Source organism: Aphis gossypii, chromosome 3 (assembly GCF_020184175.1).
Source record: "Aphis gossypii isolate Hap1 chromosome 3, ASM2018417v2, whole genome shotgun sequence".
Classification (NCBI taxonomy): Eukaryota; Metazoa; Arthropoda; class Insecta; order Hemiptera; family Aphididae; genus Aphis; species Aphis gossypii.
Genome location: NC_065532.1, coordinates 16,429,012 through 16,449,088, shown reverse-complemented (window position 1 = coordinate 16,449,088; position 20,077 = coordinate 16,429,012). Strand labels below are relative to the sequence as shown.

General features: G+C 28.5%; 2 protein-coding genes, 2 long non-coding RNA genes and 1 other non-coding gene across 5 annotated transcripts; 2 read left to right on the top strand and 3 right to left on the bottom strand.

The window, feature by feature from the left end:
• Nucleotides 1-968: 968 nt before the first annotated feature.
• Nucleotides 969-2,668, bottom strand: LOC114125668 (60S ribosomal protein L19). Its single transcript, XM_027989433.2, has 5 exons — nt 2,516-2,668; nt 1,734-1,840; nt 1,499-1,662; nt 1,242-1,432; nt 969-1,165 (listed from the first exon to the last, which is right to left on the bottom strand). The coding sequence occupies exons 1-5, from the start codon at nt 2,518-2,520 to the stop codon at nt 1,024-1,026; spliced, it is 609 nt and encodes a 202-aa protein (XP_027845234.1). The 5' UTR covers nt 2,521-2,668; the 3' UTR covers nt 969-1,023.
• Nucleotides 2,669-2,737: 69 nt separating this feature from the next.
• LOC114125669 (60S acidic ribosomal protein P2-like) lies at nt 2,738-5,760 on the top strand. The gene is made up of 5 exons (XM_027989434.2): nt 2,738-2,896; nt 4,964-5,133; nt 5,334-5,426; nt 5,502-5,587; nt 5,692-5,760. Exons 2-4 carry the CDS (start codon nt 4,965-4,967, stop codon nt 5,576-5,578), a joined length of 339 nt encoding a protein of 112 aa, XP_027845235.2. The 5' UTR covers nt 2,738-2,896; nt 4,964; the 3' UTR covers nt 5,579-5,587; nt 5,692-5,760.
• On the top strand, nt 4,824-4,895 carry LOC114125679 (small nucleolar RNA Me28S-Am982). Its single transcript, XR_003592535.2, has one exon. It is a non-coding gene; the product is annotated as a small nucleolar RNA Me28S-Am982 (small nucleolar RNA).
• Nucleotides 5,761-6,620: 860 nt separating the features above from the next.
• On the bottom strand, nt 6,621-10,986 carry LOC126550713 (uncharacterized). Its single transcript, XR_007604769.1, has 3 exons — nt 10,893-10,986; nt 7,852-7,964; nt 6,621-6,724 (listed from the first exon to the last, which is right to left on the bottom strand). It is a non-coding gene; the product is annotated as an uncharacterized LOC126550713 (long non-coding RNA).
• A 257-nt stretch (nt 10,987-11,243) lies between these two features.
• LOC126550711 (uncharacterized) lies at nt 11,244-14,414 on the bottom strand. Its single transcript, XR_007604766.1, has 3 exons — nt 14,149-14,414; nt 13,934-14,078; nt 11,244-11,547 (listed from the first exon to the last, which is right to left on the bottom strand). It is a non-coding gene; the product is annotated as an uncharacterized LOC126550711 (long non-coding RNA).
• Between the last annotated feature and the right edge of the window lie 5,663 nt (nt 14,415-20,077).

Genomic DNA, 20,077 nt, shown 5'->3' with positions numbered 1-20,077 from the left:
AATATTAATATTATCATATTATTATATTTAAAAAAGATTAAAACTTCATCTCAGATAAGAGTGAAGACACATTTTCATTACACTAATTCCAAACATAAAAATAAGAAAAAAAATAATTAATTTAGCAATAAGTAACACTTTATGAGATATAAGTATATAACAAATATATATATTATGTAATGTTCAATTTGAGGCTATAGAAGGTACAGGGTAATTATCTATTAAAAGAATAATTTTCAGTAATTCATACTTACAGTACTAGAAACCATGTCTAGATATTTTAGATTTACAATTTAAAAATTTATCATTCTGATCTTATTTTGAGTTTATGCAACAGTCCATTGATTTTTAAAAGATGCTTAATTACCCAAATATACACAATATTCAGTTAAAGACAGCTAAAAACTCTATACCAATTGAACTACTATATTTTTTTTGTAATTCATAAATGTATAATGTATACCTAAAAAATTGTTTTGTTAGGAAGGAGTTAAGCAGAATAATCAGTTAAGTCCTCCATACTTCACTTTAGATTTTTATGTAAGATGAACTTCATAAATTAAATTTCCTAATAGACCTAGCAATATATTTATCTTTAATGTACTGATTTAACTTCATTCTTTAAATGCATATGAATAACTAACCAATAGGAGTGGCACTTGATATTTCACAATATTATGAAACTCATAAATTGTAACAAACATAATATAAGTTAGATTTTAAAAAAAATCTAATTATCCAGAACTGTCTAAACACATTTAAGTCATTTCAAATACAGCAGTTTCAGAGGATATTAGTTGTTTTTTTTTTATATCTAGAAAATTAAAATAATGAAGTGTGGATAATACAAATGAAAATTATAACCTAAAAATGATATATGGTTAAAAACACAGATGACCTAATGTAATAAAATATTTCATTTAAAAAATAAGGATATAATAAGGCATACAAAAGAAAACAATTTAAAATTCTCCAATAGGTCAGAATATTGTATTAGAAAATAAAAACATTTACATAAATAGGTTACTTCTTTCCTGCAGCAGCAGCAGCTTTTTCATCTTCTCGTGCATATGCAGCCAAGAGGTCTTTCCTATTTTGTAAAAATCTTGCTTCCTTACGTTTCCTAGCTTCCTTAACTTTTTGACGTCTAGCTTCAGCTTGATCACTAAAAAATTAAACAGTTATAAACAAAACAACTCTAATATATTATATTTGAGTTATTATTATAACTATTAAAATACCTCAACATCTTAGCACGGGCTTTCTCTGCCTTCTTTTTGTGAATGAACTCCATCAATACACGTTTGTTCTTGAATACATTACCCTTTGCCTTCATGTACAACTGATGGTAAAGATGGTTGTCAATTTTCTTTGCTTCACGGTATTTCTTCAGCAACCGCCTTAATACTCGCATTCTTTTCACCCAAAGGTCCTATTAAAAGGAATATATTAGTAAGAATAATTTAGGATTTGAAAAGAAAAGAAATATAATTCATACTTTTTGAGGTGTTCGAGCATTAGCAGTACCCTTCCTTTTACCAAAACCACAATGACGACCTTTTCTTCTAGCTTCAGCATTTTTACGTGCACGAGCTCTAGAGTGTACAGCTACTGGCTTTTTAATGATCAAACCATCTTTGATCAGCTTACGAATATTTTGTCCTGAAATTTGTTTAATAAGCATTAATAAATAATAACATATACTTATTATAATTTTGATTAAAATTACTCACTGGAATTGGTGTTGGCAATTTCATTTATTTCATTTGGATCCAACCATACCTTCTTCTTACCACATCGCATTACCGAAGCGGCAAGTCTTTTTTGAAGCTTTAACGAACTACAAAAATAAAAACACTATTTAATATTTTAACTCAATGACAATATATATTAAGTATAAGTACCTAACTAATAAGTAGAAGATTATAATATTAAATATTTTTTCTTATAGTTTAATCATCAATACATTGAAAATTATGTAAAAAGCAATGGGTACATGAAAATATTCATTTTGAGTTAGTAAGATGATAGGGATAACAAACGCTAGGCTAGTGAAAATGTCGCTGAGTAAATAAATTTTGGTTAAATCGAATGCATGATTGTGGAGAAACTTTGAATACATTGTGTTTAACCGAAATACATAGTAGTGGACTTTCATGTCTTTAATATTTAAACAGGTGGTGAGTGAAGACTTTAATAAGAACAAGGTTGTCACTCAATTAATAATAATGTCAATCCTTTGGGCAGCGAGATGAGGAAGAAGGGTTCGATCCGATCCTTCCACTCGCCGCTGCCACGAATCATAACAGTACGATCCGGACATATTTTACGATCGCAGCTCGTACGGCAATATACTGGGCATGAAACAGGTTGTAATGTGAAAAACATCATCATACACATGTGGGCACGGATATACGAGTCGGCCATAGCGGAAGGCGAACGATACAAGACGGCAGTCGTCCGATCGTCGTTAAAAATATATAATTTGTTTTGGAAACAATAATAAAGAACTCACCTCATTGTAATGGATTGACCCTAGCGCGACGCGAAACGACGTTGAAAAATCGCCACTTCAGAAATCAGAAACAGAGACTACGAATAGTCTCTTCTCGTTCACAAGTGAAAGAAGAACGATGTATGTGTGTGTTTATAACCTCAAACAGCATGGAGAAATCACACGAACCAATGAGAGGGACGCTCGCTATTCTCTTCCATGACACGATCACAGAATAGATGTCACCGTGGTCGCTTTTATTTTTTAACCTATCTTTTTTCAACGCCGCCGACCGCCGTACACTTAAAAATTCGTAAAGTTACGAATTTTGTTGTGGTTATTTAATTGTCTTCAGCGTTTTGCCATTTGTCGCCACACGTTTCGTGTCCAACAGACTTAAAAGTATGTTTTATTTATATTAATAATATTAACTATTCGCCTAATTGTCGGCATTTGTTGTCATCGTAGTTCCGGTCCGCGCGCCAAAGTTTATCAGTCCGTGATTCATCTTTCACCTATGTCTTGTTAACGCATTAAATACGAATATTACTCTTATATGTTTGTTGAGTTTTCGACTTATTTTTGTTGGGGTGTGTCGGATCTTTTCTAGTTTATCGAATTCACTAGACACATACCTAGTACAATCGTTGGTACTGATACATGACCTTATTAATTTTTGTATGGTAGGCTTGTGCTTCACTTAATGCTGGTGGTATTCCATAATTTTACTTTTACGATGAATTGTTCTGTCATGTGTCATTATCCAATACCTACAACCTTTGTATACTAATCTTAAATTATTAAATAATTACTTATTAGAAATCCTCTCTATCTAATCTAGCCTAAGTATCAAATTCAATGTGTGTTCTATTGTTATCATTTAAAATTTAGTTCTTGAAACCACAAGTGTAAATGTGTACCTAAATGATGATTGAATATCACCATCTTTCGCCTGAAAGTTATGTTGAAAACAATTTTGATATCTGATTACACTATTTACAACGTTTTATATATTTATAAAATTTCTTGATTTAAGCAATAAAAAAAAAAAAAAAAAAATGAGTTAGCTTAAACCGTCTTCTTTACAATATTATAAATTGGTAATTTATTAAAATACATTTAATTTAATACCTATATATTTTTATAAATGATGATTTACACTATTTACAAACCATCTTTCGGGTCTGAAACCTGATGCAAGTGTTAACTGATTAATTTTTATTCATTGGTTTTTCTTTAATTATACTTGCTTACTTATTATTGATAGAAGCCTTTAATTTTTTACCCAAAACAAGGTTTTGACAACATTTATTTCATGTTTTTTTTCTCTAATTAAATTAACTTTTAGTCTGAATACTTGAATTTTTCACTAAATATTTTTATTATTATTTTCTTTGATGAAATTTTCAAAAATAACTTAATCATATAAATAAAAAATATACTATGAAATTTACTTAGTGATACTTTAGGTTGATGGACTGTCTTCACTCAGAATTGTTTTTTCATATTTAATATCATTGAATTTAAATTAAACATAAAAAAAAAAGTGATTTAATCAACACTATAGCTGAGTGGTACATACTTGCCTACCTTTATTATTATTTTTTTGTTACTTAAGTAGAGATTTGAATATATATCTTGAATAATATAATATTAGCAGATTTCTTTGATTGAATATTTAAATATAAATATAATTGATCAAAAATTGGTAACTTACTGCAAAAGTATATTTAACAGTTGTCCGGGGACATTGCTTTGTAGCAACAAGCCTTCAAGCCCATCTGTACATTGCAATTAATTTTATATTCTAATAAAACCTTGGTACCTGCACCTTTATTGTACTAAATTATGGATTGGTTTTTGCTTGTGATAAATAATTTGTCTAGCAGATTTATCTGATTGAATGTTTCCAAATAAATATTATCGATCAGAAATTGGTAACTTACTGCAATAGTATAATAAACAGTTGTCCGGGGACATTGCTTTGTAGCAACAAGCCTTCAAGCCCATCTGTACATTGCAATTAATTTTATATTCTAATAAAACCTTGGTACCTGCACCTTTATTGTACTAAATTATGGATTGGTTTTTGCTTGTGATAAATAATTTGTCTAGCAGATTTATCTGATTGAATGTTTCCAAATAAATATTATCGATCAGAAATTGGTAACTTACTGCAATAGTATAATAAACAGTTGTCCGGGGACATTGCTTTGTAGCAACAAGCCTTCAAGCCCTTCTGTACATTTACAATTCATATAATTTATATTGTAAAATTAATAAATCATTATTAGAATTCTTTAACTACACAATTATGTTGATAATTTTTTGCTTATGATGAATAATCTTAATACCATCTTTCGGCTGATATTATTTTGATGATAAATATTATCTGAAAGCAAATGACAAAATGAGTTTAATTATTTAAAATATGAGTATTCTCAATTGTTAATTATTACTATATTACAGAATGCGTTACGTGGCTGCATATCTGTTAGGTTCCTTGAGTGGAAAAGAACCATCCAGTGATGACATCGAAAAAATCTTAAGTTCTGTTGGTATTGAATCTGACTCTTCTAAAGTTAGTCTCATTCTCAAAGAATTGAAAGGAAAGAATGTTGATGAAGTTATCGAAAGTGGTAAATATTATTGATATATATTTTTTAATATATTAAAAATAAATTTACATAGAAAACCAGATTTTATAAAAAAAATACTCATTTATATAATATTTAATTATACTTAATAATATATCTGTAGTCATTTAAGACACCATAATAACTTTTATGCTTTTATAATTTTTATCATTTATACTAATAATTTATTTTACCACTTTTAGGCAGGTCCAAATTGGCCAGCGTACCTACTGGTGCTGCCGTAGCAGCATCTGCTGGAGCTGGAGCAGCAGCACCAGCAGCTACTGAAGAAAAAGGTAAACCTTTTTTTTTTATCAAGTCAATTTGTTTTTTCATAATTTATTAAACCTATCTCATTTTTATTATTATAGCCGCTAAAAAAGAGGAAAAGAAAGAAGAATCCGATAATGAATCTGATGATGATATGGGCTTTGGACTGTTCAACTAAGATTAAAATGTAAGTATTGAATATAATATATCTTAATTTATATCAAAATTGCTTTATATTTTAAGTAATAAAATATTTAATAGTTGGTTAATATAAAAAAATTTATTTTTCAGATTCTCTTGGATATTTTTTGTCTACTTCCGTAACTGATGGTTCAATAAAATAAACATTTTTATTTTTTATTCCAATATTCTTTATAACCTAAATTATCTTATCTGAGTTATCCTGTGTAATTGATTGGTCAAACGATTAAAATTTTGTTTAGATGTAGTAAAATAATATAACTTTTGGGATTGAGTGATAAAAATTTTAAATCAACAAAATTAATTACTAAATTATGCTGAGCATAACAAAGAAATATTTTTATATAAAAATAATGTGTGTACTTAGAGTTTAGTTTGATCTATCCCTGATTGCAAGTTTTTTATTACTTTGAAATTGTTTTGTAAATTCTAGTTAAATTGTTCAATACCAATATTTCACTGATAAGTAGGGCAGAAAACTTGTAGCATTTGTGTATTTATTTTACTCAGATCATTAAAACAAGTAAAAAATTTATACCTTTTATTCCCAGACAATTAGTTGAAATAACTTTTTTATTTTACTTTTAGTAAATATTTCTTCCAGTTAAAATTTTTCAATACTGATTTTAATTAATTTTAAATTTTATCAACATTTTCTTCATTTACAGTTATATTTTCATTTAATATTTAGTCAAAATTGTCAAATTTAAATTCTTAAACTATATAATAATATAGTTGTCTGTTTGCAGACGCATATTTTTCCTACAAGTACTTAAGAATTACCGATAAAATAAATTTTATTTATTAACAAACAATAATTCTTCATGGCAGAAAATATGATCTATACTCTATTCAGTATAATATTGAATCACTTGGTCAACCAAAACTTGTTGAGTCTGCATATCTCCACCACTTGATGGCCTCTTCTGTAATAAATTATTGTTTGTATACATGGTGACAGTGCTAATCCAAAAATCAAAGATTGCTGCTAATTATATAACAAAGCGTTATATTTGGAATCGGACAGTGATTTACTCTGTTGATGTTTTAATTGTATAGCAGCTATCGGGGTACTTCAGTATAATTTTATTCCACATTCGCTTCGCTGTTTGATAATATGTTTCTTGAAAAAAAAAAATATATATATTTTTTATCGCATATATAAGGTGTTAATGCACATTAGGCAAATTTTTTTTCAAAACCGGAGATTGTTTGAAAAATGCAACCCAATTTTATCTATCTATATTATTTTTCTATTATTTCTAAAAAAAAAAAAAAACAAATATGTGTGTGTAATATTTTTGTTAAAAATTAATTACTGATATTACTATGAGCCATATAAAGTTAAATATCCTTGGCTGACAGTTGACAGACTGCCTCTGCTTAATAGGGTTATTTTTTTAATATTATGCATCTATCATTGAATATATTCTTATATAAATGGAAAAAAGGAAGGATAAATTGTATTTTCTAAATTATTTTTAGATTCTGTCTTCACTTGTTGGGCAGTAATTGTTTAAAATTTCAGCTTTGTGGGGGGTAGTTATTTGAAATGAATCACCTAGATCTTGTTTAGAAGAAATTAAGCTTAAATATCAGCAAATAAATTACTTAAATTGCAGTATTAAAAAACACAAACAAACTTAATAAAATAGTAACTTAACAAGTAATAGCCCGCTCAGAATCGTTATTTATACATATAGTGTATATAATGATATATCGTTGAATTTAGCAGTAGGTACCTACCCACTTTCCTACTTTTTTTATTTATATATATTATTTAATTACAGTTGTAATATCCTCGTATGTAATTATGTACTTTATTTATATTTATCGACGTCAATTGGACAGATGCCCATTTTTAGTGCTAAATTTTAGCTACATGAATATGTGCACTTTACATAATGCATTTAATTAAATTTAATTGAATGCAAGTCCAATGTTTAGTAATATTATCGTTGTGACTACATTATGTGTATACCTATTACCTACTGTATACTGGTAAAGATTTTATTATCATAAATATATTAAATATGTTGGCTATTTAATTCCCGGGGGGTTTGGGGGCCGAGCCCCCATCCAACGAGAGGTCCTATTAAAAGTTTAACGAGCAAATATATACACTTTTATGTACAAGAAATACGCATCCCTACGTTAAACATCGTGTAGTGTATACGTAAATGTTAAACTTAATACTTATTAATGGACTATTATAAACAGTTTTTCGAATTATTGATAAAGTTATCTTACCCCTGCTGTAATTGAAATGAATACTTCAAACTGCCAATTCGGCTTTCACACCAATCATATTACCATTCATCAAGTCCACCGTTAAATCGATTACATTTTGTATTCGCATTTCGCTGGAAAAAAATTAATATGCGCTGCTGTATTTCTAGACATGGCTCAAGCAGTCAGGTCTAAGTCTGTTGTGCCTATTCTGGACGTTGTTGGTTCAAACGTACCTAAAGTCTCATCCGTGCGATGGTACGGTGAGAGCCAAGTAATTTCTGTTCCAGCCCCAATTTTATGTAACTGGTACACTTCAGAACAACCCACTACTAACCATTTAATCATTGACGACTTTATATAAAACGTAAACGGTTTCTGAATGATTATAAAAACTGTTCCACACTTCACGAAGTTTCATCACTGGATTGATTTTTATCCCTAAGTTTTGTAGTAATTTTAACCCACACTCATAAATTATACTTATTGTAAAATATATTTGTTTAGAGATTTATATAAATTAAAACCGGGAAAAAAATATAAAATAATAAATAATACTATTTGTGTTTAATGATGTTGAGAGTTTTAGTAGATTTGTATTAATTGTTAGAGTATATAACTATATAAATAGGTAATATTATATTTTAGAGACCTAAATTAGTACCTCTATTACTGATTTTTAAAATTAAAATTATTTATCTTTAGTTTCACGTACGCTGATTAATTTAATGACCAATTGTAATAGTGTGTACCTATATACTTAATAGGTAGATACATTAAAAAAAATATATATATTTTATATTGTACTTATCTAATGAATTGATAATATGCTGCAGGTGCATAATATAATTTATATATTGAGTAGCCTTGTATTGAAACGTAAAGTGATACCTATGTACCCAAGCTTAATCCGATAAGCAATTAATTCAATTTAAAAGAATCTGGAAAATTAGTTGTTAGGTATAATTTTTTTAAGTTAAAATCTATGTAGAAAATTTGATTTACGATAAAATCGAAATTCTTTGTGAAAGTACAACAATATATACCTAGTACTTAAATAAATTTTTTTAAATTTTAATTATAGAATAGTAGCAGTATTATTATTAACATTATGTAATATGTTGTATTCTCCTATACATGCGAAATGAAAATGATAAACATCAAATCGCGTGGAAAATGTTATAAATACCTAAAGATAACATTGTATGTTTAGTAAAACCCTACAGGTAAATTATACATATAGCACAAAAAAATATGTTTGAATTGTTTACGCGGACGAATATATCAAATATAATATACAATCAAAAAAAAAAAAAAAATTATCAAAGAACATTTCGATTTGCAAGTACTTGGCTTTTTTATTTTTTTGAATCTTAACAATACAATATTGCATTTCGTATTAGTTTAATATTTTCTTAAATATTAAATTTCTTTAACATGGGTTTTCGAAGAATGCGTGTAGGTACCATAGACATATAATAATATGTCTATGGTAGGTACGTATAGGTATACGCTATATTTAATAAAATCACCTTATTGTTCAATTGGGGCAATAAAAATACATGTTTGCTAGACATAATAATTGTCCTAAGACCGCATAATATACGTAAAAACTGAGCAGTGCAGGACTGTTCTGAAAATTATTGTTTTGTAAAGTAGATAAAATACCGCACGTACTCCCTCACTACACAAAAAAATATGCCGCTGTACACTTATGCAGAAGAGGGTGCAGAATTGACCTCTTTCAAATGTACCTATTTTGCACTGCGAGCTCGAGATAAAAATACTGATTTTTCTACGATTTCGCATGTACAAGTACAACGGTCGAGTATAAAACGTGTGAATCGATCAATCGACGTTCCGGAGGAAAATGCATGTATACGGTATACCTATTAATAGTATGTACCTACCTAATATTTAAATATTATTAATAATAATAATGTTATAATATAAATTCTTTGCTCTATATATTATAATCTATATAATACAATACACACACACACACACACACACACATTCATAGGATTTCGTTTCGTTCGATAGTCAGTATAATATTGTAACGACTTTGCAGGCTGCAGTAGTATATATTATAATGTGGCGGTCAATAACTCCCGCGCTCGCGACGTCAATTCGAAACCCAGCAACCACGGGTGCTGATACGCGAAACGTGTGAATTCACTCTGTTGCACGTAATACTGTCAGATAAATAACCGCTGTGCACTTACTATTTAGTTACTTCTCATTACGGGTGTACAATAAAATAATATTATTTATACACACATACACAAATATGCGTACACGATAAAAGTGCATTGACCGAACCGATGCGTGTGATCGCCCGTAATATTCGCGCGCGCGATCATAATTTTAACTGCGCAACACATAAATAAGTGCATACAATATCTAAAACGCGGTCGATCTTAGTCATTTGTGATTATTATATATATATTATTATCTCACTACGTATGCGTTTTATGTATATATATATATATTTTTTTTTTATTAAATTAAATTTTTCCGAGGTCAAGCCGGTGTCCGAGCATAATATCGACAGTCACAACGGGTATAGATTATAATATTTAATTATAGCTTAAAATTTATCGGCACTTATAATATTATTTTGAATACAATTATTTCGACGGCGGCAGCGGTGTCAATATACAATAATAACAATAATAATAGAGTCACTATATGTCACCGTAATAGTCACTGCAGTTGCGGTGGTTACATGACCTAATATCATAACGATGGTTTGCTCTATTTTTGTGTACTTACTACATTTTAAAACACTTACGGTCGAACGCGGTCGACTTGAAATCTTCTATACATCAGACTTTTACCCGGGTCCATAGAATTTCCTATTTGAACAGTGCAAACAAATCTCGTCGAACTCGAATATTTTTGTGAATAACATACTAGTCTCGAGGTTACGATTTTTCTGTTTATACATTTTTAAAATTATTATATACATAACATATAAATACTTAATGTATATACGTATAATAAATACATAGTAATTAATGTTATAACTTATATTGTACTGTTTCAAATAAAATACATACTTTGAAATTTTATCCTTGGTTTTTTGAATTACTCGTATTTTTGGATAACGTGTACTTTTTTACCGGTCCCTTCAACGGCTTCGACTCCGAGTTAACTAAGTTTGGCTATATTATATAAATACGATAAACAATAATAACTGTTGGTAAAGGATTTACCACTTAAGGTAATGAATTATTAATTCTTATTTATTATTGTATCGACAGCCGGTTCCGATTACCACGAGAACCTCGAGAGCGTCGTTAATCAGAAATGAATGACCGGTGCGCTTATTGTATTGCCTATGCATTTACGCCGCGTTCAGAACGATCGACCGAAAATCTAATATTAAGGTATTATTTCGACATTTGGTAATACACTGAGGATCAAAAGCTTTCCATCACTTTGAAATAGCTTAATATCACGCTTGAAACATATCACGTTGTAATGTAAAAATTATTATTACTGTAAGCCGAGTTTATTTCAAAAACAGTTTGAATGCTATTTTCCATTTCCTCGCGAGGTATATCAGATTATTTTTGATTTTTCGATTTGGCGTACGCGCATATAGCTTAAAATTTCCAAGCTCTCTGAAGTATTTCGTAATATAGAATAAAAAATGAAAGACGGCGGGGGATTTGTATATGTTCTCCGCTTCGGACTTTTCCACAGTATTAACTGAAACCAAACAAAAATAAAAAAACCGATTTTATATATCTTAACATATCGCACAAATATCATGTTTTGTTATTCAAGTAAAATACGGCGTTATTTTCCTGGATATTAATTTACAATAATAATATAATATATCATAAAATTATCGCGATTGATATAATATATTGTATTTCTATACCAATGCGTAGATGAGATAAAGAAGAAAAACAAGACCATATTGGGATTATTTTGTAAATTGCAGAAAACAATGATACGTGGTATATTGGTATAGTAGGTACCCATAATAATATTGTATAATATAAACAGTATGTATAATACCTATAACATTATTTGTAGTAGTGTTTTTGAATTTAGATAATGTAATATAATAGTATAATATGTACAGATATGTATATGATCTAAGGGAAGTATACTTACTCGATGAGGACGGTTTGAACGAAATTCAGTATGACTACAATTCTCCCCCTTGCAACCTTATTACTACCTATGCGTACTATAATACGGATAGATATTTACTTACCGAAGGGGTCTGTATAATTCGATAAACTAGTATGGTAATGTTAATATAGTGAAAATACACTCTGTTATTTATTTTGGTTTTGATTTTTGGAACGAGTAAGACAAGTTGTTGAAAAATGTCTTTAAGCACATGTAATTCTTGATTCCTGATGACGAAGATGTATAATTTATCATACTCGTAAACAACTTAAGTCGTACGTTGCAAATAATATTCGGTAGCAATAATGTATACATTATTTGTGGCAACGCAAATTTTATTGTAGTGTAAAATCACAGATGTAGCATAATGATCAAACACATTTTACAAGCCCACGTTGGATTTATCCTAGTGTTTTGGTACATTTACGATTTATTTGCTCGGGTCGATCGAAATAATTCACCGTCCTATATATTATACTTAATACTTATGTATAAATTTAAATATTTAAATTTATTAATTTTTTTTTTCATTCACAGTGAATTCACACCGGTATTCTGAATAAATTGTGCGGACCTTCCATCATTAGTCGAAATTCACACAGAAGTTAACGCGTTTGTAAAAAAATGCAATTCGCACGTTTGAACTATTCAACGCAAATTCATTCGGTTAGGTTTTTCGCGTGATGGCTACCATGCATATAGCAATTTTTTTTTTCATTTACGCGTCTATTCTTTGGAATTTTATGCGGTCATTTCAGGTGCCGAAAACATAAAACCGGCAAAAACGTAATCGTAGAAAAGTAAATAAGATAATATAATACAGATGAGGTATAAATTACATGCGAGGTTTAACATATTATAGTGAATAATTGTCACACAATATTATATTTTATTAAAAATAGTTCGACAGTAAAACGTGAACCCTTTGGGGAGGTAGGGTTATCCTTTGCGATACATCATAGACGCGTACAGGACGTCGATGTATATTATTTCGTACAACAGATCTCGAGCTTTCAAAAACGTATGCCGTATGCAGTTTCGTTTAAACGATTAAACGCATAATAATCGATGATCGTAAATCTGTATTATGATATATTGTGTACGATCCGGAAGATTTGGTACTTCTACGTAATATACCATATACGCGATTATTACGACCAAACGCGAGTCGTACGAGTCGTCTGTCCGCGTTTGCCATCTCGCACGCCCGTTTGGAAATAATAATAATATGATATTAATCAAATTATTTAACCGGTTATTTGTTGTACACATATACGTAGGTATAATAGTATAATTTTATGTGCTGCGTTACTCTACGACCAATAGTATTATATTATAATATACTATTATTATAATATATTCGACTAGCACGTGAAGTAAATAATATATAAGTGGCGAATGGCGATGCGTCGAGCGATGCAGTGTCACCTGCGTATGTGTAGACTTAACTATATATATTATGTGTGTGCGTGTGTATTACATATATATAAATGTGTATTTGCTGTATAGATATATCTAATATATAATAATAATATTATAATATCATTATAGCCTATGGGCACTGCTGCAGCGCACCGATTTGGCTGAATTTCAATTCGAAAACCAGTTTTGGGATTTGTCCTTTACACTTTTGTTACGACGCGCGTGTGTCTCGTCGAATTACTGCTGTTATAATATTATTATAATAATAATAATGTTATATTGTACACACTTGCGTTTTTTAATAGACATAAAAATATATCGTAGGTACGTATTATTATAGTCGTAGATACGCCATATCTATAGGTAGGTATACGTATTATATTCGCGTATGAGCAAAACAATATGTGCGATTGTCACGATAATATTATGATAAAACGTAGTTATTGTGTGAATACTGGCAAAATCATATTGCGTTTCCCAATAATATCGTGAAAAATACCGATAAATAATAATTATATTTATATTTTACCTCTCAATCGTACCGTACACGCTCCGTCCTATATTATGGTCCTTACTTCTCCGTAACGGCGTCAGATTTAGTGGTGACTCGCCAGGGGCGCAATGCACCGGTGTCTCAAGGTTTAGAGTCTAAGGTCGATGTCCTCCTAGATTTTCTAATTTGTGAGAAAATAATTTACTAACAATATTAAATAATGGTCGAGAAAAAATAATTTTAACAATTACCTTGCGCTCACCGACTCATTTATTCTAAACTGTTGTGAACTTTGTTTTATACTCGGCTTGTGACTTGATTTAATAAAATACATAACCCATAGGTACTGCCATTATAGTTAAAACGTTTTCTACTCAAATCATCTTCACTTTATGTACACAAGTATTTATAAATAACCTTTTTTTATTTTATATGGGGTTTTCAATATTTGTAGTTGACAGTTTTGTTTAGGTCTCTCGAAACATTTAGATCCGCCACTCAGCCACTGCTTCACCTACAGTATACCTGCAATATATATTATAATATGTTAGCGTTAAAGTATAAAATGGCGTCATTTCATTAAATATATAGGTGCCTATTTTTTATACTAACCAAATAAAGACGATAAACTATGTAGGTAATTTATAATTTAATAAGTTATTTTATAAATTCGTCATGATTTTTCAGTTTTATGTATATTGTTCACACTGGAAAAATGGTAGTATAATAAAATCAAGTTTCTGACGTGTGGACCAATATTATTGTCGTTTATAATCTTTGGTTCTGTAGTTTAACTTTGATATTGATATAGTGGATAGATGATACACATTAATGAATCATTTTAATAAATAAATAATAAGTTTAAAAGAGATGCACTTTACAAAAAATAGTGCTTTTATCCATGCTCGTAGAAATGTGGAATAAAAAAATGTATGATCAATTATTCCACTGCAGCCTTTGATAAAATGTACGGTATAAAAAATCATTATAGTCATCGATATTTATAGGCGTATAAAATTTTGTCTTAGTTCTAGGGTTCAATTTTTTTTTACGTGCTTATTAATTTATTGCGTTTTTAATGCATGTATAGAGATTTAGTTTTTTTAAATTTTAAATCATATTCCCTGATTTACGTTTTTGAATAGTAATATGAGGATTAAACATTTATTAAATTAAATAAAAAGACATTGGTAAGTATTTACAGTATAGTATTTACTATATAACATTATATTATGCATATTGTTAATTGATTGTAGACGCGTGATAGGTATTAATATTTTCTATGGTTTTAAATATACCTAAATTTAAAAAAAACTCACTTCAGTTGGCAATGTGAAAATATATTTGTTTTATGCAGTATAATACTATAGTGGTAATAACAATACACGCGCATTAATAAATGTATGAAAACAAATTTGAAAATTTTTATGCAGGGGGGAGGCTAGAGAAACGCAAGTTAACAATAAGGGATGTTTGTTTATTTAAGCACTTAAATTTTGAGTTTTCAATCATATAGCTGCATATTATTATTATTATTATTATTATTTATATTCATATTATAAATAATTTTTTTAGACCATTCAAGTTTGATCTCTATATAATCATAACGTATAATATATATGCTCCTATATTAACGGACCTTTGTGCATATTATATACATGTTGAATACGCATGCAGCGTGTTCGGTGGCAGTAATTTATACTCGTAGTCGTCGGCACTCGTTTGGGTATAGACTTATAATATATATAATATATTTATAGATTTATTTAGTAAATGCGAATAATGCTTAATACTATAAATATGCTATATACTATACATATATACACACATATATATATATATATATATATGTATATGTATATAGGTTTATGCGATTGCATGTATAAATATATGTATAATATTGTGGCGAACTCATTGATTTCCTAAATATATGCGGAGTTTATGACCCACATTTTCGCAGTGGAGGCGGCGGTATGGAAGTTCCTCATCTATAAGTGCATTCGTCCATTTCATCGGATTCATGCAAGGTACTATAAAATATATTATTTCTATTTCAACCAGCGAGCTGAGTAAATAAGTAATTTACAAAATCAAATAAAACAAAAAATTCCGATATGTTAGAGTCAAGTGAGCCATTACGTAGATGATGCAGATGCAAAATTGATTAACGATGACAGATAAATAATGATATAGGTACTTTTATTGTGTACACAAAACCAATCTTAAACATCTTCATTAATTCTTTATTAAAAAAAATATAGAGAGTGATTCATCAAACATGCTCATTGTTCACCCACTTTTTCTTTTGCAATTATGCAGTTATTTAATAGCTGATTTTGGAATTTTTAAGTATACAAAGACCATATTTTAAAATTATTGATATTTTTTGTATTATTCATTGAGTGTTAAAACTTCTGTTTTTAAAATTAGAACTGTTTCTTCTTATTTGTTTACAGTTAATTATTTAACTGATCATTTTTCTAAAAATTTTGACTTATCCCAATCAAAATTTGAATAAATACCTATAGTTTTTAAGTTTTTTCTTTTTACCTAACCTATAGGATAAATAGTTCCATGAAAATGAGTTTAGAAGATATGTTGGCTATAATAATTTGAAAATTGTAGAAATGTTTACTAATTTATCAATATTTATAATTTAAAAAAATGATAAAGTACAATAAGTATAAGATCCGATATTAAATCTATGTTACATATTATGTTACACATTATTTATATTTTTGTGAAATTATTTTGATTATGATTATTATTTTTAATAAAACAAAACATTTTAATAACTAAAGAACTATAAGTTTGAATTTTGATTTAGGTACACGTTTAAAACAAGTACCTGTTAAATAATTTATAGTAAAAAGAGGGGGGGGGTTCTCATTTTAAAAACCGAAATTAATATTACCGGAAGATAGCTCTTAAGTATCTAGTACAAAAATCTAAAAAACTTGAATAATTTATGATTTTTGAGTAAATTTAAAATTAAAAAAAAGTCATTGGTGAATGAAAAATAGAGGCGAGCATGTTTGATGATTATCCTGTATAAAAAGAACAACAATTTGTTTACAATTTACCTCTATTGCAACACTTAAATTATAATGCACGTCACACTACCAACACTTCATGTACTATACAAATTTAATTTTAAATAACTATTTATGTGAAGATCGCGTGTAACATTTCAATGATACGCCGCATGAAACCACAAATCTATAACAAAATAATTTAATGAACTTGCGGTATTTGTTGCAGAGAATCAATAAAATAATTGAAACAAGCTGACCACACAAGGTTAGGATAGGTTTTTAATCAATTTTGTCAGGATTTCGCAGGAATTTAGCCACCAAGAGAGGGAATTGTGAGGGGACTTATAAGCTACTCTAAAATTACTACCTACCTAACCATATATTTATAAGCTTTTAAATACTATTTTACCTTTTCATCTAACGGTTGATTGTCGGTGACCGGTCAAAATATGTTCATTGTTTTCTATACTATATAATGACTGAACAAAACATATTTTAAACTGATTTTTATAAGCTTAATATTTATAATATTATATCGGAGATAGACATTTCGTATTTAATTGTATTTAATATTTAAAAATTTGAAAATAGTTGCTAGTTTGTTGGGTATTTGTTACTTGCACATATATATGCAACGAAGATAAAAATATGGTATTGATCTTACCGCTTTATTGTACGGGATTTTTATAACTAGATTGTAAATTGACGTCTTAGCATTTTAACAGTCTTATAAAATCGTTGTGAAATACAAAAAATGGATAAAAAAATGTGCACATTGAATATGTAGAATTTTCATTATAAACATAACATCTATAAGTGCACTTACTTATGCTTATAGCTTATGTTCCAATTAATAAAATAATTTTTTTTTTAATGATTTAATTGAATCAAATTATTTTATTGAAAATAAAATTATTTTGTATCTAATGGTTCATTATTTTGAGGACACGTGGATTAAGCGTCTCAACTACGGTAATAGTCGACGTCCGGTGATGTTTATTAATGTCAACATGCAGAACTGCTATAATTTAGTGATACAAGATCTTGTACGAACGAATAATTCGGTTTAAGGATGGTACTACACTTTCAATGCAGCACTTGGTACTTGGAGCAAATCACGTTTTAATATGGAAATTCATACGCTTCTTAAAACAAGAACAAGTGTTACAAGAAGTATTTATATTTTGTCAAATTTAATCTACAAATAGAATAATTACGTATAGTATCAGGTTCGACTGGAAAAATTCTTATCGAGAGAATCAAGCCCATCATAATGCAAAAAGTACAAGGATTATAGCATAATATATATATATATATATAATTGTTGACATTGTTGAAAATGCTGTGAAATACTAACAGTTTAATATTTAAGAGGTTCATTTTTTTATAATATTCAGTGTTAAATACTGATTTAAGCTTTTTAATGGTAATAATATAATAGATTTTTGCTGTGTAATATGTGATTAAAGTTTGGATTATGATAAATAAATTAGTTTTTTTTTTTAATAATAATAAATATTAAATATATAATACAATATAATATGATAATAACTATATAATGATTTAATCGAAAAGATTTTTAAAAAAAACTAGTTTAAAATATGATGTGTTTAAACTTCAATGACATTTTTGTTATAAGATATTATTTCAAAGATGTTATGATAGGTACGTACCTACTCATAGGTACTACATAGGTTGTCATGATAATATGTCGTCCACATGGTCTGGATAATACATTATTCTAGTTTATGTGATTGAACATTTTTCGGCTCAAGCATGTTGGTTCAAAGTCTCCAATCGAACAGTTTAGAATCTAGATTCTAGTTGGAAATATTACATGAGTATATAATATAATATATATAACTTTCCCGTATAGTTATAATAAATTATAATACATAGTTTAGGAATGTATAATTATATTATTTATATGAAATAAACGACTTAATAACAATAACTATCATATTGGTAAATTATTAACGACCGCAGTCCGCAACATTTATTGTAGTGTGTGTCAGACTCAGAGACGAGAAAAAGTGTCAGCGGAAAAATTGAAAAAAAATAAGACAGTGAGCATTCCTATCGTTCCAGTCCCCGCATAATCTATTGGAAGAAACGAAATGAACACACGAATCTTTGGCGATGACAAAAAGCGATGGCGCGCTGACGTACATTATAGGTACTAAAATATAATATATATCTACCAGGCCAATATAACGGATTTTTCTGTGCACGCGCACAGTAGTCGTCTCCATATCATATTATATAAATAATAATAAAATATATTGATATATTGATGTATTATATACCTATATAATATATACGCGCGGCCGAAATCATTATCTGATCGAAACGTTAATTTGTATAACGTTCTTGTAATACAAATTCTTTATACTAATATATTATAGGTATTTTGTCTAAATAATATCGTTATTTATTGATTATTTATTTATTTATTACAGACGAATATTGCGATGCGATCATCCGCGTGGCATTGTACCGGTTTCGACGATAGATGCAGCGAAAGACCATATATTATATAATATGAATTCAATATGATATCTATATTATGTACAGGTTGTAGGTACTTAAAATCTTAGGGAAGAGTTATGGGTGAGAAATAGCTAGGTATTAAAGAGTAATAATTGATAACACCTAATCACCAAAAAAATTTGAAATTATTAAACAAGAATGTGTAGAGTAAATCGATTGCAAAAAAACATTTTTTTCGAGCGTTTGAACCTTAAAGATTGCTATCATAATAATATAATCTAATATTCATTGTCATTGGTAATAAAACCTTAAAATTAAAATTGAAATTGAAGTAAATCTAATGATGAAATTATTATTAAATATTAGTCCTTGCGTATACCTTTTAAAATAATAATTTTGATGTTATATTTTGTATCGTTTCTTATCGATCATCACACAAAACACGACGCTGTAGATATCAATACTTACCGTTGAATTTTCGTGACCAAGTATTAAAGTTTCCTAGAAAAATATTACATTATTTTAGTAATTTGTTTAAATACATGCATTCGTATTTCGTATATTATTTACAAAACAAAGTTTTTAATTCGAAACTCTTTATCTGAAATATTTCGATATTATACATGTTGTATAGAAGATACTTCACAAGTCATTT

Excerpts from the sequence above, each read along its gene's own strand:
- LOC114125669 (XM_027989434.2), top strand. The coding sequence starts at position 4,965 with ATGCGTTACGTGGCTGCATATCTGTTAGGTTCCTTGAGTGGAAAAGAA. Across the intron at positions 5,134-5,333 it reads TGATGAAGTTATCGAAAGTG|GCAGGTCCAAATTGGCCAGC; the intron begins GTAAATATTATT and ends TACCACTTTTAG. Across the intron at positions 5,427-5,501 it reads AGCAGCTACTGAAGAAAAAG|CCGCTAAAAAAGAGGAAAAG; the intron begins GTAAACCTTTTT and ends TTATTATTATAG.
- LOC114125668 (XM_027989433.2), bottom strand. Across the intron at positions 1,433-1,498 it reads ATGCTCGAACACCTCAAAAA|GACCTTTGGGTGAAAAGAAT; the intron begins GTATGAATTATA and ends TCCTTTTAATAG. Across the intron at positions 1,166-1,241 it reads GCCCGTGCTAAGATGTTGAG|TGATCAAGCTGAAGCTAGAC; the intron begins GTATTTTAATAG and ends TTAATTTTTTAG.